General features: G+C 54.6%; 4 protein-coding genes across 11 annotated transcripts in view; 2 read left to right on the plus strand and 2 right to left on the minus strand.

The window, feature by feature from the left end:
* The window catches only part of SNX1 (sorting nexin 1), a 52012-nt gene extending 46609 nt beyond the window's left edge, over positions 1 to 5403 (plus strand). The window contains exons 15-16 of one of the 4 annotated variants that reach the window (XM_045540901.1): positions 3591 to 3651; positions 4650 to 5403. In XM_045540901.1, the coding sequence (XP_045396857.1) occupies positions 3591 to 3651; positions 4650 to 4687 (99 nt within the window). In that variant the 3' untranslated portion in view covers positions 4688 to 5403. Of the gene's footprint in view, positions 1 to 3590; positions 4003 to 4649 lie in introns of those variants that run through there. The other 3 variants (XM_045540902.1, XM_045540904.1, XM_045540900.1) reach the window with 3 other exon arrangements.
* Positions 5404 to 6448: 1045 nt separating this feature from the next.
* On the plus strand, positions 6449 to 11689 carry SNX22 (sorting nexin 22). 2 transcript variants are annotated; one of them, XM_045540912.1, is made up of 7 exons: positions 6449 to 6596; positions 6972 to 7055; positions 7421 to 7528; positions 8015 to 8109; positions 8445 to 8477; positions 8675 to 8742; positions 9189 to 11689. In XM_045540912.1, exons 1-7 carry the CDS (start codon positions 6522 to 6524, stop codon positions 9308 to 9310), a joined length of 585 nt encoding a protein of 194 aa, XP_045396868.1. In that variant the 5' UTR covers positions 6449 to 6521; the 3' UTR covers positions 9311 to 11689. The 2 variants fall into 2 exon arrangements, with proteins under 2 accessions (XP_045396868.1, XP_045396869.1); XM_045540913.1 differs by having other exon boundaries at positions 6450 to 6596; positions 7424 to 7528.
* PPIB (peptidylprolyl isomerase B) lies at positions 9792 to 16192 on the minus strand. The gene is made up of 5 exons (XM_045540911.1): positions 15824 to 16192; positions 14972 to 15085; positions 14293 to 14386; positions 10729 to 10913; positions 9792 to 10136 (listed from the first exon to the last, which is right to left on the minus strand). Exons 1-5 carry the CDS (start codon positions 15956 to 15958, stop codon positions 10014 to 10016), a joined length of 651 nt encoding a protein of 216 aa, XP_045396867.1. The 5' UTR covers positions 15959 to 16192; the 3' UTR covers positions 9792 to 10013.
* Positions 16171 to 18323, minus strand: part of CSNK1G1 (casein kinase 1 gamma 1) — a 163207-nt gene continuing 161054 nt past the window's right edge. For 3 of the 4 annotated variants that reach the window (XM_045540907.1, XM_045540905.1, XM_045540906.1), the window contains one exon: positions 16171 to 16418. In XM_045540907.1, the coding sequence (XP_045396863.1) occupies positions 16211 to 16418 (208 nt within the window). In that variant the 3' untranslated portion in view covers positions 16171 to 16210. The remainder of the gene's footprint in view (positions 16419 to 18323) is intronic. The other variant, XM_045540909.1, reaches the window with a different exon arrangement.

Consider the following 18323-nt stretch of genomic DNA (forward strand, 5'->3'; position numbering starts at 1 on the left):
GCCAGGCAGGTGACAGCCACCTGGCCCACAAGCCCTGCTCCAGGCAGGACTTCGCCCCTCTGGCTGTGACGACCACAGCCCTGGGGCAGAAGGCTCCACCCACCTGGGGCTGCTCAGAAGAAGCCGGCTGCTCATCCTGGCTGCTTATCCTCCGCAAGGTGCTGTTTGTCTGGGTCCAGAAAAAACCCACAGAAAAACCCTGTCCAATCTGAGATAGGACCTTTCCATGAAGAGATGTGATGACTGTTTCCAAATGACTGCCCCCCGGGCTTCAGAGCTCTCAGTTCCTGTTGCAATATGAGCGACAGCAGTAATGACCACAGGGGCCCAACCAATAGGTCTCCCTTAGGGGAACGTCAGCGGCCTCACCAGAGAAATTGATGAGGCACCTGCAGCCGGGAACATGGTACAGAGCAGGGGACGGATTGCCTCAACAGTCCCTTCCCTTTGCAGGGCCTAATTATTTTATGACCCGTAGTAAGGACTGCCATTTGTTAAAAATTCTGTGCCAGGCACTGTGCTCGGGACTTTGAGGCATCTCTGATCCAGCACCAGCACCTGCAAGGTGAGCGTCGTCATCTGCATTAAGATACTGAGTCTCAGAGAGCTTAGCAGCTGGCCCACGGTCACTCCCCAGAACTAAGAACTCAGAGTTCTTCCTGATGGCCTTTTTTCATGCCATATCCCACACCACCTAGACAGGGGTGGACAAGGGGAACCTGGACATCAACCCACTAAGTTGTTTCCTTAATGCCCTGAATAAATCCACACAGTAGGCTTGTTGGGTCCCATTTGGGCACCCCCCACCCCCGACCTGTAGGCATTTGGGCTTCTCCGCCCCCCGGGAGATGCTCCCTCCCCGACATGCACAGTGCGTTGCCCAGTGGGGTAGCAGCAGAGGCTGGAGGACAAAGCAGCAGCGTTGGCGAGTATCCAGGGATTATTAACGGCAGAGACTAAAATGTCCACGTGCTGAGAAGCCACTGACAGCACCCTGCACAAGGGAGGTGCCCCTGCTAGAGTGTGAGGCAGGGCCACTGCCCTTCCAGAACTCAAGGCCTGGAGCTGCTGTCCCTCCTGGCCTCCTCCTATCGTCCTTAGTTCTTGGTCCCCCGGCTCTCTTCACAATAAAGCCCCATTACTTGAGGGACCTGAGTGTGCCTTTGTTCCTTGAACCCCGGTGCTCGGCACACCAGAGGGGCCAATTGGTTGGCTGACGGACGTACCACCCTGAGGGGCGTGAGGAGCGAGCGGTTCTATTGCCAGAAAGATCTGCCTGGAAAGCTGTGCCATGGAAAGTGCTGGGGTGGCCTCTGCCAGCTCCCCGGGGTCAGCTCTGGATCATGTTGTCTGAAGCAGCTGAGCTGCCTCTGTCATATCTGGGCAGGGGACAGGTGGCTCCTAGAAGTGACATTACTGGCTGGAGCCCGGGCTCTGGAGCCAGTCTGTGCCCTGGGAAGCAGGTCACCAGCTGGCCCTGGGCCACGCTTTGCTCTCAGGCTTGGGCAGGATGCGCTTGTCAGAGATGCCTTCAAAGCACAGCCCTTTCCCTCCCACCGTCCTCCCTTCCTCACACCTCACTTTCCCCGTGTATAGAACAGTTTAGCTCAACAGTTAAATGTCTCAGCAGGAGAACTCTTTTTAAAGACATCTTACACCTAAATCCAATATTCAAACATAAAAGCTATGTTTTTAAATTTTTAATGTTTGAATTTCAAACTTATTCAAATGTGCTTACTAAAAAGGCAATCAGTAAGAACTCTGAGGTGGTTTTGATGAGCAGGACAGTTGCTGATTTATATCAACCTCTGCTTCTAATTTATTTATTTTTTGGTTGCACAATATGGAGGAATAGGAAAAGCCTGGTCACAGAGTTAGTAGTTGAAATAGTTGATGGTTTTTCTGTTTTGTTGTTTTGAGACAGGATCTCACTCTGTCACCCAGGCTGGAGTGCGGTGGCACGATCATAGCTCACTGCAGCCTCATGCTCCTGGGCTCAAGTGATCCTCCTACCTCAGCCTCCCCACTAACTGGGACTACAGGTGTTTGCCACTATGCCCAGCTAATTTTTTTGTAGAGACTGGGTCTCACTATGTTGCCCAGGCTGGTCTTGAACTCCTGGCCTCAAGTGAGCCTCCCTCCTCAGCCTCCCAAAGAGCTGGGATTACAAGTGTGAGCCCTCATATGTGGCCAACTAATTCTTTTTTAAGTTAACCTTGCAGTCTCAGGATACTGGAAGGAAAAGAATTTGTGTTTGTTGTTGATGAATCAGTAACTATATTAAGATGAACCATATGTAATTGCCAATACCTCACTGTTTTTGGTCTACAAAACAGCAAGTTCATATAATTCAGTGAAATAATAATAGCTAACATTCATTTACTGTGTGCCAGGCCCCATGCTAGACATTTTGGAAGCTGATGTCATTTAATCCACACACAACGCTCAGTTTTGTGAGGATCTTGGGATAAGGACAGATAAGGACCCTGAGGCTCAGGGGGGTTGTCTGAGGTTACACAGGTGACCAGCTGGGCTTGGGTGGAACAGGCGAGGGCCCACCCTTGCTCAGGCTGCCCCGGGTGGCTGGGCCCCCCTCAGTCAGCCCACCCCACCGCTGCCGCCCTCCCGGCACAGGCCCAGAGAAGAATCCAGCCTCTGTGCCCAGCGGCGCCTGCCAGCCCAGGACCAGGGCTGTTTGTTTTCTTGACGGGGTTAACCAAACCTCCTGAGCCTCTGCCGAGCAGCAGAAGCCCCACTGGTGAAAGGGGGCTTTGTGTGACGGCAGCGGAGGGCGAGGGCCCTAGCCAAGACAGGAGCTGGGAGCCAGCCAGCCCGCGCAGGAGCAGGGGCGTGGTGGGGTGACATCTTCCCCCCAGCCCTTCCTGCCCTCCTCTGCCATGACCTTGGTCCTGTCTCCAAGCGGAGAGCTGTGGGCTCCACACTTGCACAGAGCAGCGAGTGTGGCCTGGTCCCTGGCAGGGCTGCCGTGCAAATCAAGAGACAGGTGCTTACAACATGGTCCCCAATCAGGCACATCAGCATCACCAGGGACCTTGTTAAAGATGCCCACCGTCAGGCTCCTCCCCGGCCAAGCACTCAGAAAAATCTGGAGTCAGGGCACCATAATCTGAGATTTAACAGGCCCTACAGGTGATGATGATGGTGGCTAAAATTTGAGAACAAGTCTAATCTAATACGGAAATACTATGGCCAAGAAAATGTAATCAAGAAGTACTTTTAAGGCAACCTTCACTCAGCAACTTGTAAATTAAATGTATAAGCTGGATAGTGATGGAGAGAAAAGACAAAAGAATCGTAAAACAGCTCATTTTAAAAACAGAAGTCACCTGGAGGTTACACACCCATCGTATAGAGGCTGGGACTTAACAGTGTTCATATGCTGAGCTGGCCAGTGTTTGAAGTACCCAGAAAATAAACTTCCTTTTACTGTAGCAACTACTTTGGACTTTACGTCATGTTGTATGTTCCTCTTTATAGGAAAATAGTCCCCATACCTTGTTTCATCTTCCCAAAGACATCTTAAATGCTTCCAGGTCAAGGATCTTATTTTTCTTCATTTGGATTTACAGTCTTGTACCATGGAACGCTGCGGAATTAGGAGCGCCAGGTTTACTACCACACGTTTTACAGGTCAGTTGCATAGACTCTCCTTCCACAACTGGGCCTTCCATAACTCTGGTGATGAAAATCCACTGATTTGAGGCTTCTCAGGAACACCTGAAAATTAAGTAAATGGATAAAATGGACAAGTGCACGCATGCAAAAGGTAGGGGGACAGAGGCGTGTCCAACTCTGCAAGTGGGAAGGGAATTCCGGTTACTCCCCCGCAGACAGGACTTCTAACCCTCCAGCAGCCCCTGTGCCCTCCCTTCCCTAGTTTTTTCTCAACATCCCCCCCCCAACTGCCCATTCATTCATATAGTCTTTCGCAACAAATGTTTGTTGTGTCTACTAAATGCTTGGCACCATGGAGACACACAATAAACAAATACAATAATTGCAGATTGCAGTAAGTGCACAGACAGGGTGATATGGTAGGGGGGTCAGGAAGGAAGCCTCTTTGACATAAATTTTAGGCTAAGAATTAGATGAGCCCACCAGGTGAAGAGTAATAAAGAAGGGTGTTCCAGGTAGAGCAAACATCAAGTGCAAAGGCCCTGAGGCAGAAAAGAGCTGGTCTGGTTTGGAGAACTGAAAGAAGGTCACTGTGGCTGGTGCCCAGTGCACAACGGGGATGCACGACAGGGAGAGGAGAGGAAATATGGTGGAAGATGAGGCTGGGCTGGGTTATTTTGGGCTTTGTAGACTGCAGAAGAGAGAGGGGGTTTTATTCTAAGTGCAATGGGAAGTCATTGAAAGGTTTTAAGCAGATGCCTTGATAATAGTTTGTGCTGCAAGGTAGAGAATGGACCTTATGTTAGGGATGGAGGCAAGGAAAAACAGAGACAGAGAGACAGTCATCAGGATGGGAGACCAAGAAGTCTGGGGATCCCAAGATCCCTCTCTGGACAGCAGGAGTCGGAGAGGCCCTGTAGGCCAAGGAGAGCTGTCTCTGATGGGGCCCTAGCGTGCCAGGGAGGAAATGAAACCAGGGCACTTCTCCTCAGAGTGCATCGTTTCCCTTCCAGGGGTCCACACCAGGATCTGGGAAGTTTCAGCTTCCTGATTCTGGGGCCCTGTGCGGTGGAATTTGGAAGAAGAAGGTGTGGGACATAGTATTGGTGAGACCTACTTGCCCCATTTGGGATCATCCTCTCAGTCCTCCAGAGGCAGGGCTGGGAATGGGGAGTTTCTGCTCCAGTTCAGAGGCACCTCTGCACTAGCGGGGGGGGGGGACCCCCCAACCCCAGCCCCTAAGACAGGCACTCTGCTTCCTCCTTCCCACCCCAAGATCTCCCACTAGGTGTGAGCTCCTGAAAAGTAGGGTGTCCCCCTCTGCACCTCACAGGACCTTTGTGGGGGGAAGTTGTGGAGAAGAGGGCTCTTGCCACGGTGCTGTGGATGGTAGCAGCGCCCCTATAGCTGAGAGTGGGGGTTGAGAAGTGAGAGCAGAGGCCCTTCCCAACACATGGGGTGCGAGAGTTCTGGACTAAATTCTTGCCGCATACCCAGGAAGCCCTTGCCCACAGGGGTGGACAAGAGCAGTCTGGTGCCACCAACCCACAGTACCTCTTCCCCATTCACTGCCCTCTACCCCCCTATCCTGTCCACCCTGGACAAGCCCACAATCAGTCTGCCATTTACACCTCTGCTAAGGGCTGAACATGAATCATCTCAATTTTTACACACTCTTCTGAAGGAGGCATATTATCCCTATTTTGCAGATTAACAAAGGTCTACACCAGTGGTCCCCAACCTTTTTGGCACCAGGGATAGGTTTCATGGAAGACAATTTTTCCACGGGGGGTTGGAGGGGAAGACAGTTTTGGGATGATTCAAGCTCATTACATTTATTGTGCAGTCAAACCTCTCTGCTAATGATAATCTGTATTTGCAGCTGCTCCCCAGCACTAGCATCACTGCCTCAGCTCCACCTCAGATCATCAGGCGTTAGATTATCATAAGAAGCCTGCAACCGAGATCCCTTGCGTGTGCACTTTACAGTAGGGTTTGCGCTCCTACCAGAATCTAAGGCCACCGCTGATCTGACAGGAGGCGGAGCTCAGGCAGTGATGAAGCCTCCCATGCCCGCCCCTCACCTCCTGCTGTGTGGCCCAGTTCCTAAAGGGCCACGGAGCAGTACCGGTCTGCAGCCCGGGGGTTGGGGACAGCAGGTCTACACACTTCCTGAAATCCGGGCTGTCTGACCCCCAGATGGGAGCCTCAGTCCCCAAACTGCCTCTTCCTGGCAAACAGCCTGGAGCAGGTTAGGGCAGAAAGATATGAGTGGATGGACGGACAGACAGATTTAAAAAATGAACGAATCTCCGGAGGGGCCGTGGATGCTGGGGAAGAGGGGACATTGAAGCCGGGCGGGTTGCAGTCAAGCCTGACTCAGGTGTGGCCCCAGCTGGGGTCTCCAGGCCGCGCTCCCAGGGACCAGGCTGAAAGGAGGGAAGGGGATGGGGGCGGTCTGCACCCGGGAAGGGTCCAGGATCCCAGGGAACGTCGCTGGTTGGTCCCCAGGGCAGGCGCCGAGGCCTGAGCCCCGCCTCCGTCCGCGCCCGGCGCCCGAGGCCGTAGTCCTTGGACGCGCCACAAAGAATCGGTGCAATTTTGGCTCGCGCGCGTCCTGGCCTCCGGGGCGCTTACCGACTGGCTGGCGACTGGCTGGCTCTCCGCCGAGTGCCCCCACCCCGCGCTGCGGCCCCACGGGACTCCGGGGCGGCGCTGGGGCCCCGCCACCCGGCTCCCAGCCTAATCTCCCGGGCCCAGGAGCCGGTGCGAGGGAACGCCCGGGGCGGGGCCGGCGGGGCGGGGCCGGCCGCGCGGGGTCCCCCGTCCGCGCCGGGGAGCTCGGGCTCCGAGCGTCGCGCCGGCGGGGCCGGTCCGGGGCGCGGATGCTGGAAGTTCACATCCCGTCGGTGGGGCCCGAGGCCGAGGGGCCCAGGCAGAGCCCAGAGAAAGGCCACATGGTGAGCGGGACCACGGGCTGGGGAGGGCGCGGGACCTGCCGGATTTCCGCGCGCCGAGCGAGGTGGGGACCCTGCACCCGGGCTGGGGCATCCGAGCGCGGCGGGCCGGACTGTCGGGAGGCAGTTTGTCGAGGGTTTCGGGGCCTCGATTTGCCGGCCCCGCGGACCGTAGTTCGGGCTCTTGAGGGACCGCACGGAGCAGGTGGGCGAGTGCGCCAGCCCTTTCTCCAGGTGTGCGGGGAGCGCGGGAGCGTCCCCGGGGAGGGCGGCGTTGCAGGGCTGCTTTGTGCCTTTGAGCGCAGGAGGGGGGTGCTTCGCGGGGCGCAGGTCTAGCCGCGTCCTCCCCGGGGCTCACGCGCACCCCGCGCCCGCCAGGTGTTCCGAGTGGAGGTGCTGTGCCGCGGGCGCAGGCACACCGTGCTACGGCGCCACAGCGAGTTCCACGCGCTGCACAAGCGGGTGAGGCGGCGCCGACGGCCGACCGACTCCGGCACAGCCCCTGCCCGGCCTCTGCCACCCCGTTACCGCCCGGGGCCAGGAGGGCGCAGGTCCTGGGCAGACTCCGGGCGGGTTGTGGGGTCCGTCGCAGGGAGGGCGCGGGAGGGCGGGGCCCGGCTGGCACCGGCTATGGCCCTGCGCTGCCGGCCGGCCCCTCGGCGCTGAGGGTGGGTTGGGGCCTCCCTCGCCGCCGTCCCGACCACCCCTCATCAGGGGTCTGTTCCAGGATAGAGCCCGGAGGGGAGGACTGGGGAGGGCTCTTGGCAGTGGTGAAGTGGGCTTGGGGCTGAGCCGGGATGTTGCGATCGCACCGCGGTAACCTCCAGCAGATCAAGAAACTGTACAAAGTGCCCGACTTCCCCTCGAAACGCCTGCCCAACTGGAGGACCAGAGGATTGGAACAGCGCCGACAGGGCTTGGAGGCCTATATCCAGGTGTGCGCGGGACACACTCGGTTGCCCCCAGCCTGTTGTACCGGGGGTGTGACCCAGATGGAATTGTGGGGATAGGAAGGGACCCCAAACTTGGGCTGTTATTCACTACCCCAAGCATCGATTTTCTGAACAGTAAGGGGTCCAAACATCCCTCTCTGGACTGTTGAAAGGATTGAATGAGGTAACAGGGAGGCGAGCAGTCCCAGCCCTATGAAAGCTAGTTCTGTTCCCCTCCAGGGTGACATCCTGTGCTGCCCTCATGATGGGATGTAGGGGTGTCCTTCCCCCGACAGGAAAGATGGGCCACTGCATGGGGTGCAACCCGTGTGGTCACCTGGGGCTTCGTGCTCAGGAGGGCCCTGAACTTGGTTTAACTCTCTGCTGTCTTGAAATTATTTTGGAACAAAGGGTTCTGCATTTTCACTTGCTCTGGGCTGTGCAAATTAGTGGCTGGATCTGATGATAGGTTTCCTCTCTTCTCTCCAGGGCATCCTATACCTAAACCAGGATGTGCCCAAGGAGTTACTGGAATTCCTGAGACTTCGCCACTTCCCTACAGACCCCAAGGCTGGCAGCTGGGGGTAAGGCGATCAGTGTTGTGGGGGACAGGGGCTCTCAGCAGCAAGCAGGTGAGGAAAGGTTTTGGAGGCAAAGCCCTTTTCCAGCTCACATCTGCCAGGCCCTGCCCTAGTCTCCCTCCTGAGACGTGACTTTCCTCATCAGGTTTCTTGACCCAGGTAGAGGGGCTTTTTTTTTGGACAGCCTTGGTTACCCCAGCCCCCTCCGGAACTGGGCTTGTTAGAAATAGAAGCAGTGGTCCCCCGGGGAGGTGACGTTCTGGGCTTCAGTGTCTCCACCCCTTCCTCAGGCTCTCCCGGCATCCCCCGGCAGCTTACAGTGTCTCTCTTCTTTTCAGCACCCTGGGGGAGTTCCTGCCTAGCGACAGCAGGCAAGTCAAAGCCCTGGCCTGTGCTCGGCTCCTGCTGCCCCCTAGTGGCCGCGTGCTGGGAGGCGGCCCATCCCTGTGGTGGTTTCCTGTTGGTGCCTCCTGAGCCCACCTGCCATTCACCTTTTCCACTGTGGGTCCCTGGTGATTTCAGTCCCTAGTCTCTCCCCTCCATGGTTCATGGCTGTCTTTCCTCCCAGCTCGCAGCTGCACCACCGGCCTGTCGTGAGCTTCTGCATGGACCCCTACATTCGCAGCCCCTCCCCAGGTAAGGAGGTACCTCTGACCTGTAGCCCACAGGTAGGACCCAGGTACCAGGGTAGTGGGGGCAAACTTGCCACTTTTCACCTCCCAGGACCCCCAGGCAGCATGTCCCTCCTTCCATTCTCCTTTGAGGCCACCAGGTGCTGCTCCTGTGCCCCTGTGGCCTGCTTTGCAGACACTAGTGAAATAAGCTTCGCTCCTCTGGTCTCCATTCCTGGGCAGCCTGGCTTTACAAAGCTGATGTGAACAGAATGTGACCTGGGAGTGCCAAGATGTCATTTGGGGTGGACAGCTGTTATCTGCTGCCTCGGCAGGGGCTCCTGCTCCCAAAGGGGTGCTGAGCCCATGGGCAGGAGCTCAGGAAGCTGTGGGCCTGAGGTCAGACCTGTCTCCACCTCCCCTTCCCCTGCAGCCCTCAACTCCTTCCTCCTTTTTACTTCTGTCCCACAGAACTTCTGCCCAACGTGGTGGTGAATGGCGTGCTCCAGGGCCTCTACGGCTTTAGCATCAGCCCCGCTGAAGACCAGCCAAAGGCTGCCAGTCACCCTGCTCCTCTGCCACCAATGCCCTGACCAGCCCAGAGGCCTCTGGGCCACCTGCCAAGACAGTCATGTGCCTCAGTCCTACAGGCTCCATATAAGGCTAGGTCCTCCTGTGGCCTGGATCCAGAACTTATCGAAGGCCCAGTTGTGCTCCATCGCTACTCAAGCCCTAGAACCCAGCTGGTAGCAGGGGATGGTGGAATTCGTGTTCTTAGAGCCCAAGGGCCAAGGCAAGGCCAAGAAGATAAGAAGTCAACTTAGAGGTAGGCTCTGAAAAGGTACAGGTGTATTTCTTAACCCAGACAAGGCGGTGGCAGCTGGGGAGTGAACGTTGAGGCACAGTAGCTGGCCCAGTTTAGAAGCAAGGGGCAAAAGGTCCTGGCTTTCTGTGGGTAACACCTGGGGCCAAAGTTGCAGCTAGAGCCCAAGGAAGGGGCAGGCATGTTGGGACGCAGACTTGGTGGGGTGGGGGACGGTGCCGCAGGCTCTCACGAACCAGCCCACACGAAAGTTATAAAAAAAAACCCACATTTTTTTTATTGGTCAGTGTTGGTAGGAGTTTGTTAAAAACTGGACCCGTGGGCGTGTGGAATGTGAGGGAAGTGGGTCCACGCCGTCAGATGCCAGCTCTAGGGCCAGGGCAGCACAGAGCCCTGTGGCAGACTATCTTCACCCCCACGAAGGCGACAGGGCCTGCACAGACAGTTGCTCAAAGGGACGGGCCCCTGGCGCCCTACTCCTTGGCGATGGCAAAGGGCTTCTCCACCTCGATCTTGCCACAGTCTGCGATGATCACATCCTTCAGGGGCTTGTCACGACTGTCCGTCTTGGTGGTCTCCACCTTCCGCACCACATCCTGGGAAGGCAAGGCAGAAGCAGGGGGTCAGGAGGTCCCTGCACCACTCAGGAGAGAGGCCCTGCGTCTGGCTCAGGAGGGCTGAGCCCCACGTGTCATCAACAGCGCCAAAACTCTAACGGACTCACGGCCAGGGCAGGGCGAAAGATTTGACAAGGGGAATGCAGAAGTTTTGTTCCTTTGAAGTAAAACCCAGGTTGGGCCAAGGGTGAGAAGAGGCTGGTTGGGGAGTGTGGTACCAAGTGGCTTCTTAGGGACATCATGTTCAGCTGTACTCTGTACAACTCGGGGATGGGAGCCAGCACATCACTGAGGGAATGAATGATGGAACGGAGATTCCTGTAGTTGTGCAGCCTCAACAAGGCCTCCTGGCTGGGCTTGCCAGGGCCTGGAAGAATTTAGAAGCTTGTGGACACAAGGATGCAGGCTGTTTATTCTGGATTCCCCCCAGGTTAGGAGACATGAGCACTGGTCTAAATCTGTGGGTTGGGTCCTTTTGGAAAAGGGACAAAATACATGGAGCCCCTGCCCCGAGGTCTGTGTTAGATCCCGGTGAGGACTGGCCGGGTTGGCCCCCACGTCCAGAACTCACCATGCCCTCTAGAACTTTGCCAAACACCACATGCTTGCCGTCTAGCCAGGCCGTCTTGACCGTGGTGATGAAGAACTGGGAGCCGTTGGTGTCTTTGCCTGCGTTGGCCATGCTCACCCAGCCAGGCCCGTAGTGCTTCAGCTTGAAGTTCTCGTCGGGGAAGCGTTCACCATAGATGCTCTTTCCTGGGAAGACAGAGTAGGTCAGGGGGGCTGGGTTGGCCCAAACCAAGCAGATGTTTGGGGTGAGGATCGAAGGGGCTAAACCTGTCCTCTGTGCCAGGCTAGGCTTGGATGGAGTTCAAGGACATAAAAGCTGTCCCCTTCCTATTGTCTGGCCTTAGAGCCAAGCCATGCTGACTGACACCAAGTGGGGCATAAGGCCTGGTTGACTGAGTGAATAGCTCACGTGATGTGCTACTTTGAGAGTATAGTTTTATGGCTTTAAAATAAGGCATATATTATCAGTTACCCTTGGCTATGGCCTGAGGCCTGCCACAGAAGGACTGTGGCGGAGAGAGGTGCTATGCAGGATGCAGGAGAACCAGGGAGGTAGGAACCTTCCAGAAAAGGACTGCTGTGGCTGCCCAGCTTGTCTTCCTAAGAGCACAAAAGACACGGTCACAGCTGCAGAGCAGAAAGCAGCCAGAGGGGGTGGGGAGGGGCAGGGAGGGGCTGCCACTGGGTTCTGGAGAGTCAAAGCCTCTTACCAAGCAATGAACATAAAACAAAAGGCAGCTATGAATATGTGTAACGTGTCTGTCCATGTGGGGCTTGGGGACAGGACGAAGGGAGCAAAAAGCAGATTTCTACATGACTGAGGAGGTGCTAGTTCCAAAGCTGACTCCAGGAGAAACACTGAAACTCTTCTTTTTCCTTGTTGTCTCTTAGAGATTCATACTGTGCATTAGGCCCAGAGAAACCCAGCAATAAAGAGGTCATTTTCATTTTGTTTTACTCAATACCTTTCAAACTTATTTGCATGCAAAACCCTTTTTTCCTTCTCAGTGCACCTACTTTCATCCTGTGGCTTGGGAAACTGTCCCAGACCGATGCTAACCATGGAGATGTTTCAGACTGTGTAGCAGGTGGGAAGACTGGAAACCAAGAATGACTACACTCTGGCTCATGGTGACAGAGATGTTTGAAGCCTGTGATCTACCTCTCACCTCCACACTGGGGAGACTGGACTCCGCCACCGCTGTGCGGTGACTCCTGGCTGCCGTGCTGGCTAAAGGCCTCCCCCACTTGGGCATCATCCTCTTTGTAAATCTCAACCAACTGCAGAATTTCGATTACTGCTGCTATCCAGAAAACGCCCCGATCTATATCCTCAGCTCCAATCACTTTCCCAAGATACAAGGAGTTCCAAACTCAAATGGACAGTTCTTCAATTTAAAGAACATACTTGGTCACCTTTCTCTTCACACTTCAGTCATTTATTTATTTTTTTTATCATTATACTTGTAGCAAGGATTACTGCTGAACTCCACTCATGGGGCCAGAGACCCCTGTGGTGTTAGCAAAAGACCTGCCCCTCATGCTGTGCACCACCTACACGCTCGAGAGCTCACTGGCCGGCCAGCAGTTATTCTTTTGACAACTGTCCCTCTGCACACCGCTCACAGTTGTCCCCTTCCACCCACCATTTACTTATCCTTTCTTTCCGTTCCTCCTACCCCCACTGCAGCAAAGCCAATGCTCACAGCGTTAACAGTGTGTGCCAGAGACTGTTCCAAGCATTTTTCGTAACAACCCACCCTCCGAGGCAGTAACTAATAACCCTGTTTCAAAGGTAAAAAGCTAAGGTGCAGAGAAGTTAAAGGTACCCCCCCAAGAAGTGGCAGAGCGAGAATCCAAACCAAGGTGGTCTGGCTCTCGAATCTCTGCTCTCACCCACTTTGCTATGCTCTCCTGGGGTTCAGGCCCAAACCATCCTACCCAGGGACAGCTGCGCCAACCCCTCAGCAGTCTGCTTGCTCTTGCCACCACACCCTGGATCCTGCCACCACATTCTGTCCCTTGAAGCCCCTTTGGGACTGGGTCCTCCTGCTGTTCAAGTCTTCAGCGGATCCTCACTGTAGCAGCGGTCCCCAACCTTTTTGGCACCAGGGACCGGTTTCATGGAAGACAATTTTTCCACGGACCGGGGGTGGGGTGGTGGGGTGTCATGGGTGGGGGCAGGGTGGAGCGGAGCCCATTTCCTAACACGCCACGGATTGGTACCGGGCCGAGGCCCAGGGGTTGGGGACTGCAGCCCTATAGGACAAAAGCCCAGTTTCCTGGCCGCAAGCCCACCTCTCTAGACCCCCAAGGTATGCTCTTTTTCTGTCCCCCACGCACCTTTGGCCGAGCTCCTGCCTTGTAACAGAGCTGGGCTCATGCCCTCACCCTGCCTCCTCTCTGCCCATTCGTATTCTCCCCATTCGGGCCGGCCCAAATGCTTCCTCACATGCACGTTTCCTTTTACCTGGACCCAAAGCGATTCCTGTCCCCGCTCATCAGCACTTCGACACTGCCTGAGTTCACTGAGCGCTCACCACATGCCAGGCGCTTAACACTCCAGATCTACCCTAATCCTCACAGCACCCACAACTCTCATCACTCCTGCTTTACAGGACAGGACAGGACAGGACACCAAAGCTCCAAGGTTGCACTTGCCTGAGATCACAAAGCAAGAAGGTGGCAGTCACTGGATCAAGCCCAGCTGTGCCTGACCCCACAAATAGTTTTTTGTATCACGTCTGCTTTGCGGCTTCTACTCCACTATTGCCTTGTTCCGTAGCTTTAAGTTTTTTCGCCTAGTTCTTCCCACCTAGATGATAAATAACTTGAGGACAGAGCCTGAATCCTAAAAGCTGTATCACGGCCCACTTGTAACTTTTTAGGTATTAAGTGAAAGGGAGCTGTTGTCTCACTGATCTTTACGTCCCCAACACGCAGCACAGAGCCTGGCCCCGTAAACACTCCCTGATGGAGTGAGCTGCCCTCCAATCTTAGCAGTGTCTGAGGCAACAGAAGGCTGGGCACCGACCTCAGTGAGAACCGCAGTTAGTCCAGGGCATCGGTCTTTCTTTGCTATGTGTCTAAGTTAGCGCAGAGGTGAGAGTTAGCCCTTGCAGAGTGGTCTCTGGGGGGAGACTGCCAAGGAAAGCAACATCTCCCACTCTTGCCGGGGCTTCCAACATGGTCCACACAGGCTTTGCATGCCTGAGCTACAACTGCCTACCTATGTGTCTTCACTTTGCTTCCACACATCCCCACCCCCCACCCCTCACCCCAAATAGGAATCGGGAGAAAGGTTACCAGGCTGTAGGCCTGGATGACAAGTCTGCCACCTGGGAGAGATCTTCTAGGTCTACCATAAGGTCCACCCATTACTCCCTCTCCTTTGTACCGGGCTCCCTCTACAGAGGGTAGATTTGGTCTCAAAGCAAGCAGCTAACAGGCCTGCCTCTGAAGTGGGAGAGAAAGAAGCCTTGTCTACCCGACTCTCCCACCTCCCCGCTCTCCCACCTTGGGGGCTACACTGACATATGCCTCTGCCCAGAGGACCGGAGGTTACCTCCTGTGCCATCTCCCCTGGTGAAGTCTCCGCCCTGGATCATGAAGTCCTTGATTACACGATGAAATCTGCTGTTTTTGTAGCCAAATCCTTTCTAGAAAAAGGGAAGAGAAGGTAAAGAGGTGGCATGAGGCAGCAGGCAGACATCAAACAGGCCCAAGAGGAACCCAGCCCACAACTCCTGCTCACAGGAAAGACACCACTGCTGGCCAGATTCATCACTCAACGTGCTACTGTGTGAGCAGTTATCGCACGCCGGGCACGGAGTGCACAGATCCGGGAATTCCTCTGCCTTTATAAAATCCTCAGACTTTATAAAATTCTACCTCACATGATGCCTTTCCCCTCTCATTTCCTCCAATCTTCAGAACAGATACAAGACAAGTGACTTGAGGAAAAAAGTCATCTGCAGGCCCAATGCAAAGTTACAATACAAACTTGCTTAAAGGGGACACTGTTGTTCTCTTGAAACTTGGTGCCATCACCCTGGGTGAAGTCTCCCTGGGAAGCTGTGGGCTCCTTAATCTTCAGATAGGACAATACTGGGTTCCCAGGACAACAGTCAGGTGGTACTCAGTGAGGGCCACCACTCCAGATGGGCTGCACCCTGCAGTTCAGTTTGCTGCCACCCCTACCGCCACCTTCACTTGAGTTGACCACCTCTGCTCTGGCCACTCACCTCTCCCGTAGCTAAGGCCACGAAATTATCCACTGTTTTTGGAACAGTCTTTCCAAAGAGACCGAAGACCACTCTGCCCACATCTTCATCACCAATTCGTAGGTCAAAGTACACCTGGAGGAGAAAGACCATTTCAAACTTTGCTTCTTTTAGGGCCTTGTTAGGTTAAGTAGGGCACAAAAGTCTACCATGAGGACGGGAGAGAGAACAGAGCCATATTTTTAGAAAAGTGGTTCCGAACCTGATTTTGGTGTAGGCAAACCCCCTGTGAGACTCTAATGAAAGCTCCAGACCCTATTCCTGGGAAACGTTTGCTTATACTCTCCTTACACTACAGGATAATAATCTTTGCTAAAAAAAAGACCCCAATTCCAGAAATTAACGTAAAGGAAACCCATAAGGAGGGGGCCCAAGCACACCACGCAAACTTATTTACCGTGTAATTGGGAGTGCCTAAAAATTGGCTTAAGGGGAGAAAGGATTCTTAATTTGGCAGGCGTGATCTTTCACCATGTCCCCAGCACTGCACGGTGTTTGCAAAAAGGCTGCTCTGAGGCTGCCAGTGCCGGCCCCCGCTGGCATCCCGAGCACCCGCTAGCTCCCTGGGTCAGGGTAGGGCCTGTCGGAGAGGGTCCGGTCAGAATGGGTAGGACGGCCCAGGCGCCACGAGGCTGCAGCCGGGAGCTGGAAAGGGGCTGAGTCGGAGCCAGAGCCAAAGCCGAAGCCGAAGCCGCCCAGGCTGGGGCTCCGAGACCCTGAATGCCTCGCCCCAGCCGGCAGCGGAGCCGAAGCAGGACCCTAGGCGGTGGAGGGCGGGCCTCGCCGGGCGGGGCGGGAGAGGAGAGCCCAGACCTTGACGGTGACTTTGGGCCCCTTCTTCTTCTCATCGGCCGCGGAGGGTCCTGGCAGCAGCAGGAAAAAGACCGAGCCCACGATGAGGGCGGCGGCGAAGAGCACCTTCATGTTCCGCTCCGACAGGCGCAGCATCCACCGGCGGAGGTGAGCACGGCCCGCGCAGCCGAGGGCCGGAAAGGGTGGGGCCGCGGCGGCGTGGGCGCCGGCGCCGCCACGGGCCGGGCGGGGGGCGCTGCGGCTGCTCCCGGCCTCCCGGCAGGAGCGGCCGCCGTTTCCCCCCTCCCGCTCGGCGCCGGGTGGTAGGTCCCGCCGTGGGGCGGGGCGCGGCCCCGGCGGGGCGGGAGGATTCGCGGGCTCGTGGGTGGCTGCCACGTTATTGCCGCCTCATTGGACTCCCAGCTCGTCCGCTCCCACCCACAGGAAGGCGGTCGGCGGAAGTCGGCGCCGCGGACACGGAGCGGGGCGTGGGGCTCCGGACAGACTACGGGCCCGGGCAGGCCGGTTGGTCCGGCCCGGGCCCGCTCCGCCTTCCCGGGTTCGCTTCTCTCTTGGCCCGTGGTGGCAGACGCCAGATGTTAGGAGATCCGTGGGCCTGGATGGGGCAGAGGACACTTGTCACTATTTGTATTAGTCCAGTCAAGCGTTAGTCACCACCTAATTGGGTTTAAGTATGGTAGCTTCCAAAAACTCAGAGCACATTTATCTTTACCCCCGGAGTACGACCTTGTACAGCTCCTACTTGTCTCGCAAAACTTTAAAACCCGTTTCCTTTCGTACTTAGTCCCTGTCACTTTACTACCCATTTTTCTTTCCCTTCTCTAATCTTGCTGTGCTTACTGCTGTGTGAGTCAATGTGCACTTTATTGTATGCAGTGGCTAACTTCCTTTCTTTACCTATTTGTTTCCCCAAGTAGATGACCTTTTTTGAAAGCAAAGGTCTGTGTTGCACTTGATCTGTATGCAGCTCCCCCAACACTGCCGCAGGACTGAGTGCTCAGCAAGTATACCTTGGGATAGCTTCACATTAGCACTGAGGTGGGAAACAACATACACGTGAAGCTTACAGTCTCCCTTTTCTTTTCCAGAGACTTTTAGGAAGGTCAGGGATAGTTATTAGATCTCACTATATGACTAATTTAGGTCTTTTATGTTTTTGGGGGGAGACAGTCTCGCTCTTTTGCCCAGGTTACAGTGCCGTGGCGTCAGCCTAGCTCACAGCAACCTCAACCTCAAACTCCTGGGCTCAAGCACTCCTCCTACCTCAGCCTTCCGAGTAGCTGGGACTACAGGCATGTGCCACCATGCCCGGCTAATTTTTTTTTCTATGTATTTTTAGTTGTCCAGATAATTTCTTTCTATTTTTAGTAGAGACGGGGTGGGGTGGGGGGGGTGTCTCACTCTTGCTCAGGCTGGTCTCGAACTCCTGACCTCGAGCAATCTTCCCACCTCGGCCTCCCAGAGAGCTAGGATTACAGGCGTGAGCCACCGCACCTGGCCTGCTATTTTATAATGCTAACCAATCTGTCTATATAAAACAAAAACAACTATGGACCTTAGCAGCCGCCACGCCCACCCCAACTAATTTAGGTCTTAACACACGCTTGGTATTACTCTAGGCTACAACACGTATGCTTTGGTACTAGTAGTTTTATACACCCAGAAAAATACCTTCTAAAATTTGGACCTATGTATGGTGTTATTAAAATGTCTTTAAAACTAATTTTGAAAAATTAGCTTTAAGATCAGTCATGGTGGCTTAATGGCTACTGGTATTAACTAACTCGTCCTTCCTTACACTGAAGTCACTGCAGTAATCGTGCCTGTAATCCTAGCACATTGGGAAGCTCAGGCAGAAGGATCACTTGAGGCCAGGAGTTTTAGACCAGCCTGAGCAACATAGTGAGACCCTGTCTCCACAAAAAATAAATAATATAAAAAATTAGCTGGGTGTGGTGGCATGCCTGTAGTTCCAGCTACTTGGGAGGCTGAGGCAGGAGGATCCCTTGAGTGCATGAGTTTGAAGTTGCAGTGAGCTATGCACTCCAGCCTAGACAGACAGAGCAAAACTCATCTCTTAAATAATTAATAAACAAATTTTGTAGAAATTCCAGATTGTCACAGGCCAGATTGTAAGCATAGCTTCATTTTTCATAGGTGAACTATGCAATTTGGTCTCTATGTGAGGTGCTGATCTGAGTTTGAGGTTATGCATAGCTACTGGCATCAACTAATTCATCCTTCCTTGCACTAAACATCACTGCAGTCAGGCAATAGAGCTGTACGACAGTTCTCTTCTATAAACACAAATGACATTTGCTATTTCCTACCTTTGCACCACAATCAACACAACCTTGATCAGGTGGAAGTTCTAGGTAAAATTATTACACTGACAAAGATGATCATCCAAATCCACCCTCCCACCCCTACTTTTTTTTATTAATCTGTCAAGTCTCCCCACTCATTAGTCTCACCATAGCCACAGCTAAGAAAAATGTTT

This window comes from Lemur catta, chromosome 1 (assembly GCF_020740605.2).
Source record: "Lemur catta isolate mLemCat1 chromosome 1, mLemCat1.pri, whole genome shotgun sequence".
In the NCBI taxonomy this organism is placed as follows: Eukaryota; Metazoa; Chordata; class Mammalia; order Primates; family Lemuridae; genus Lemur; species Lemur catta.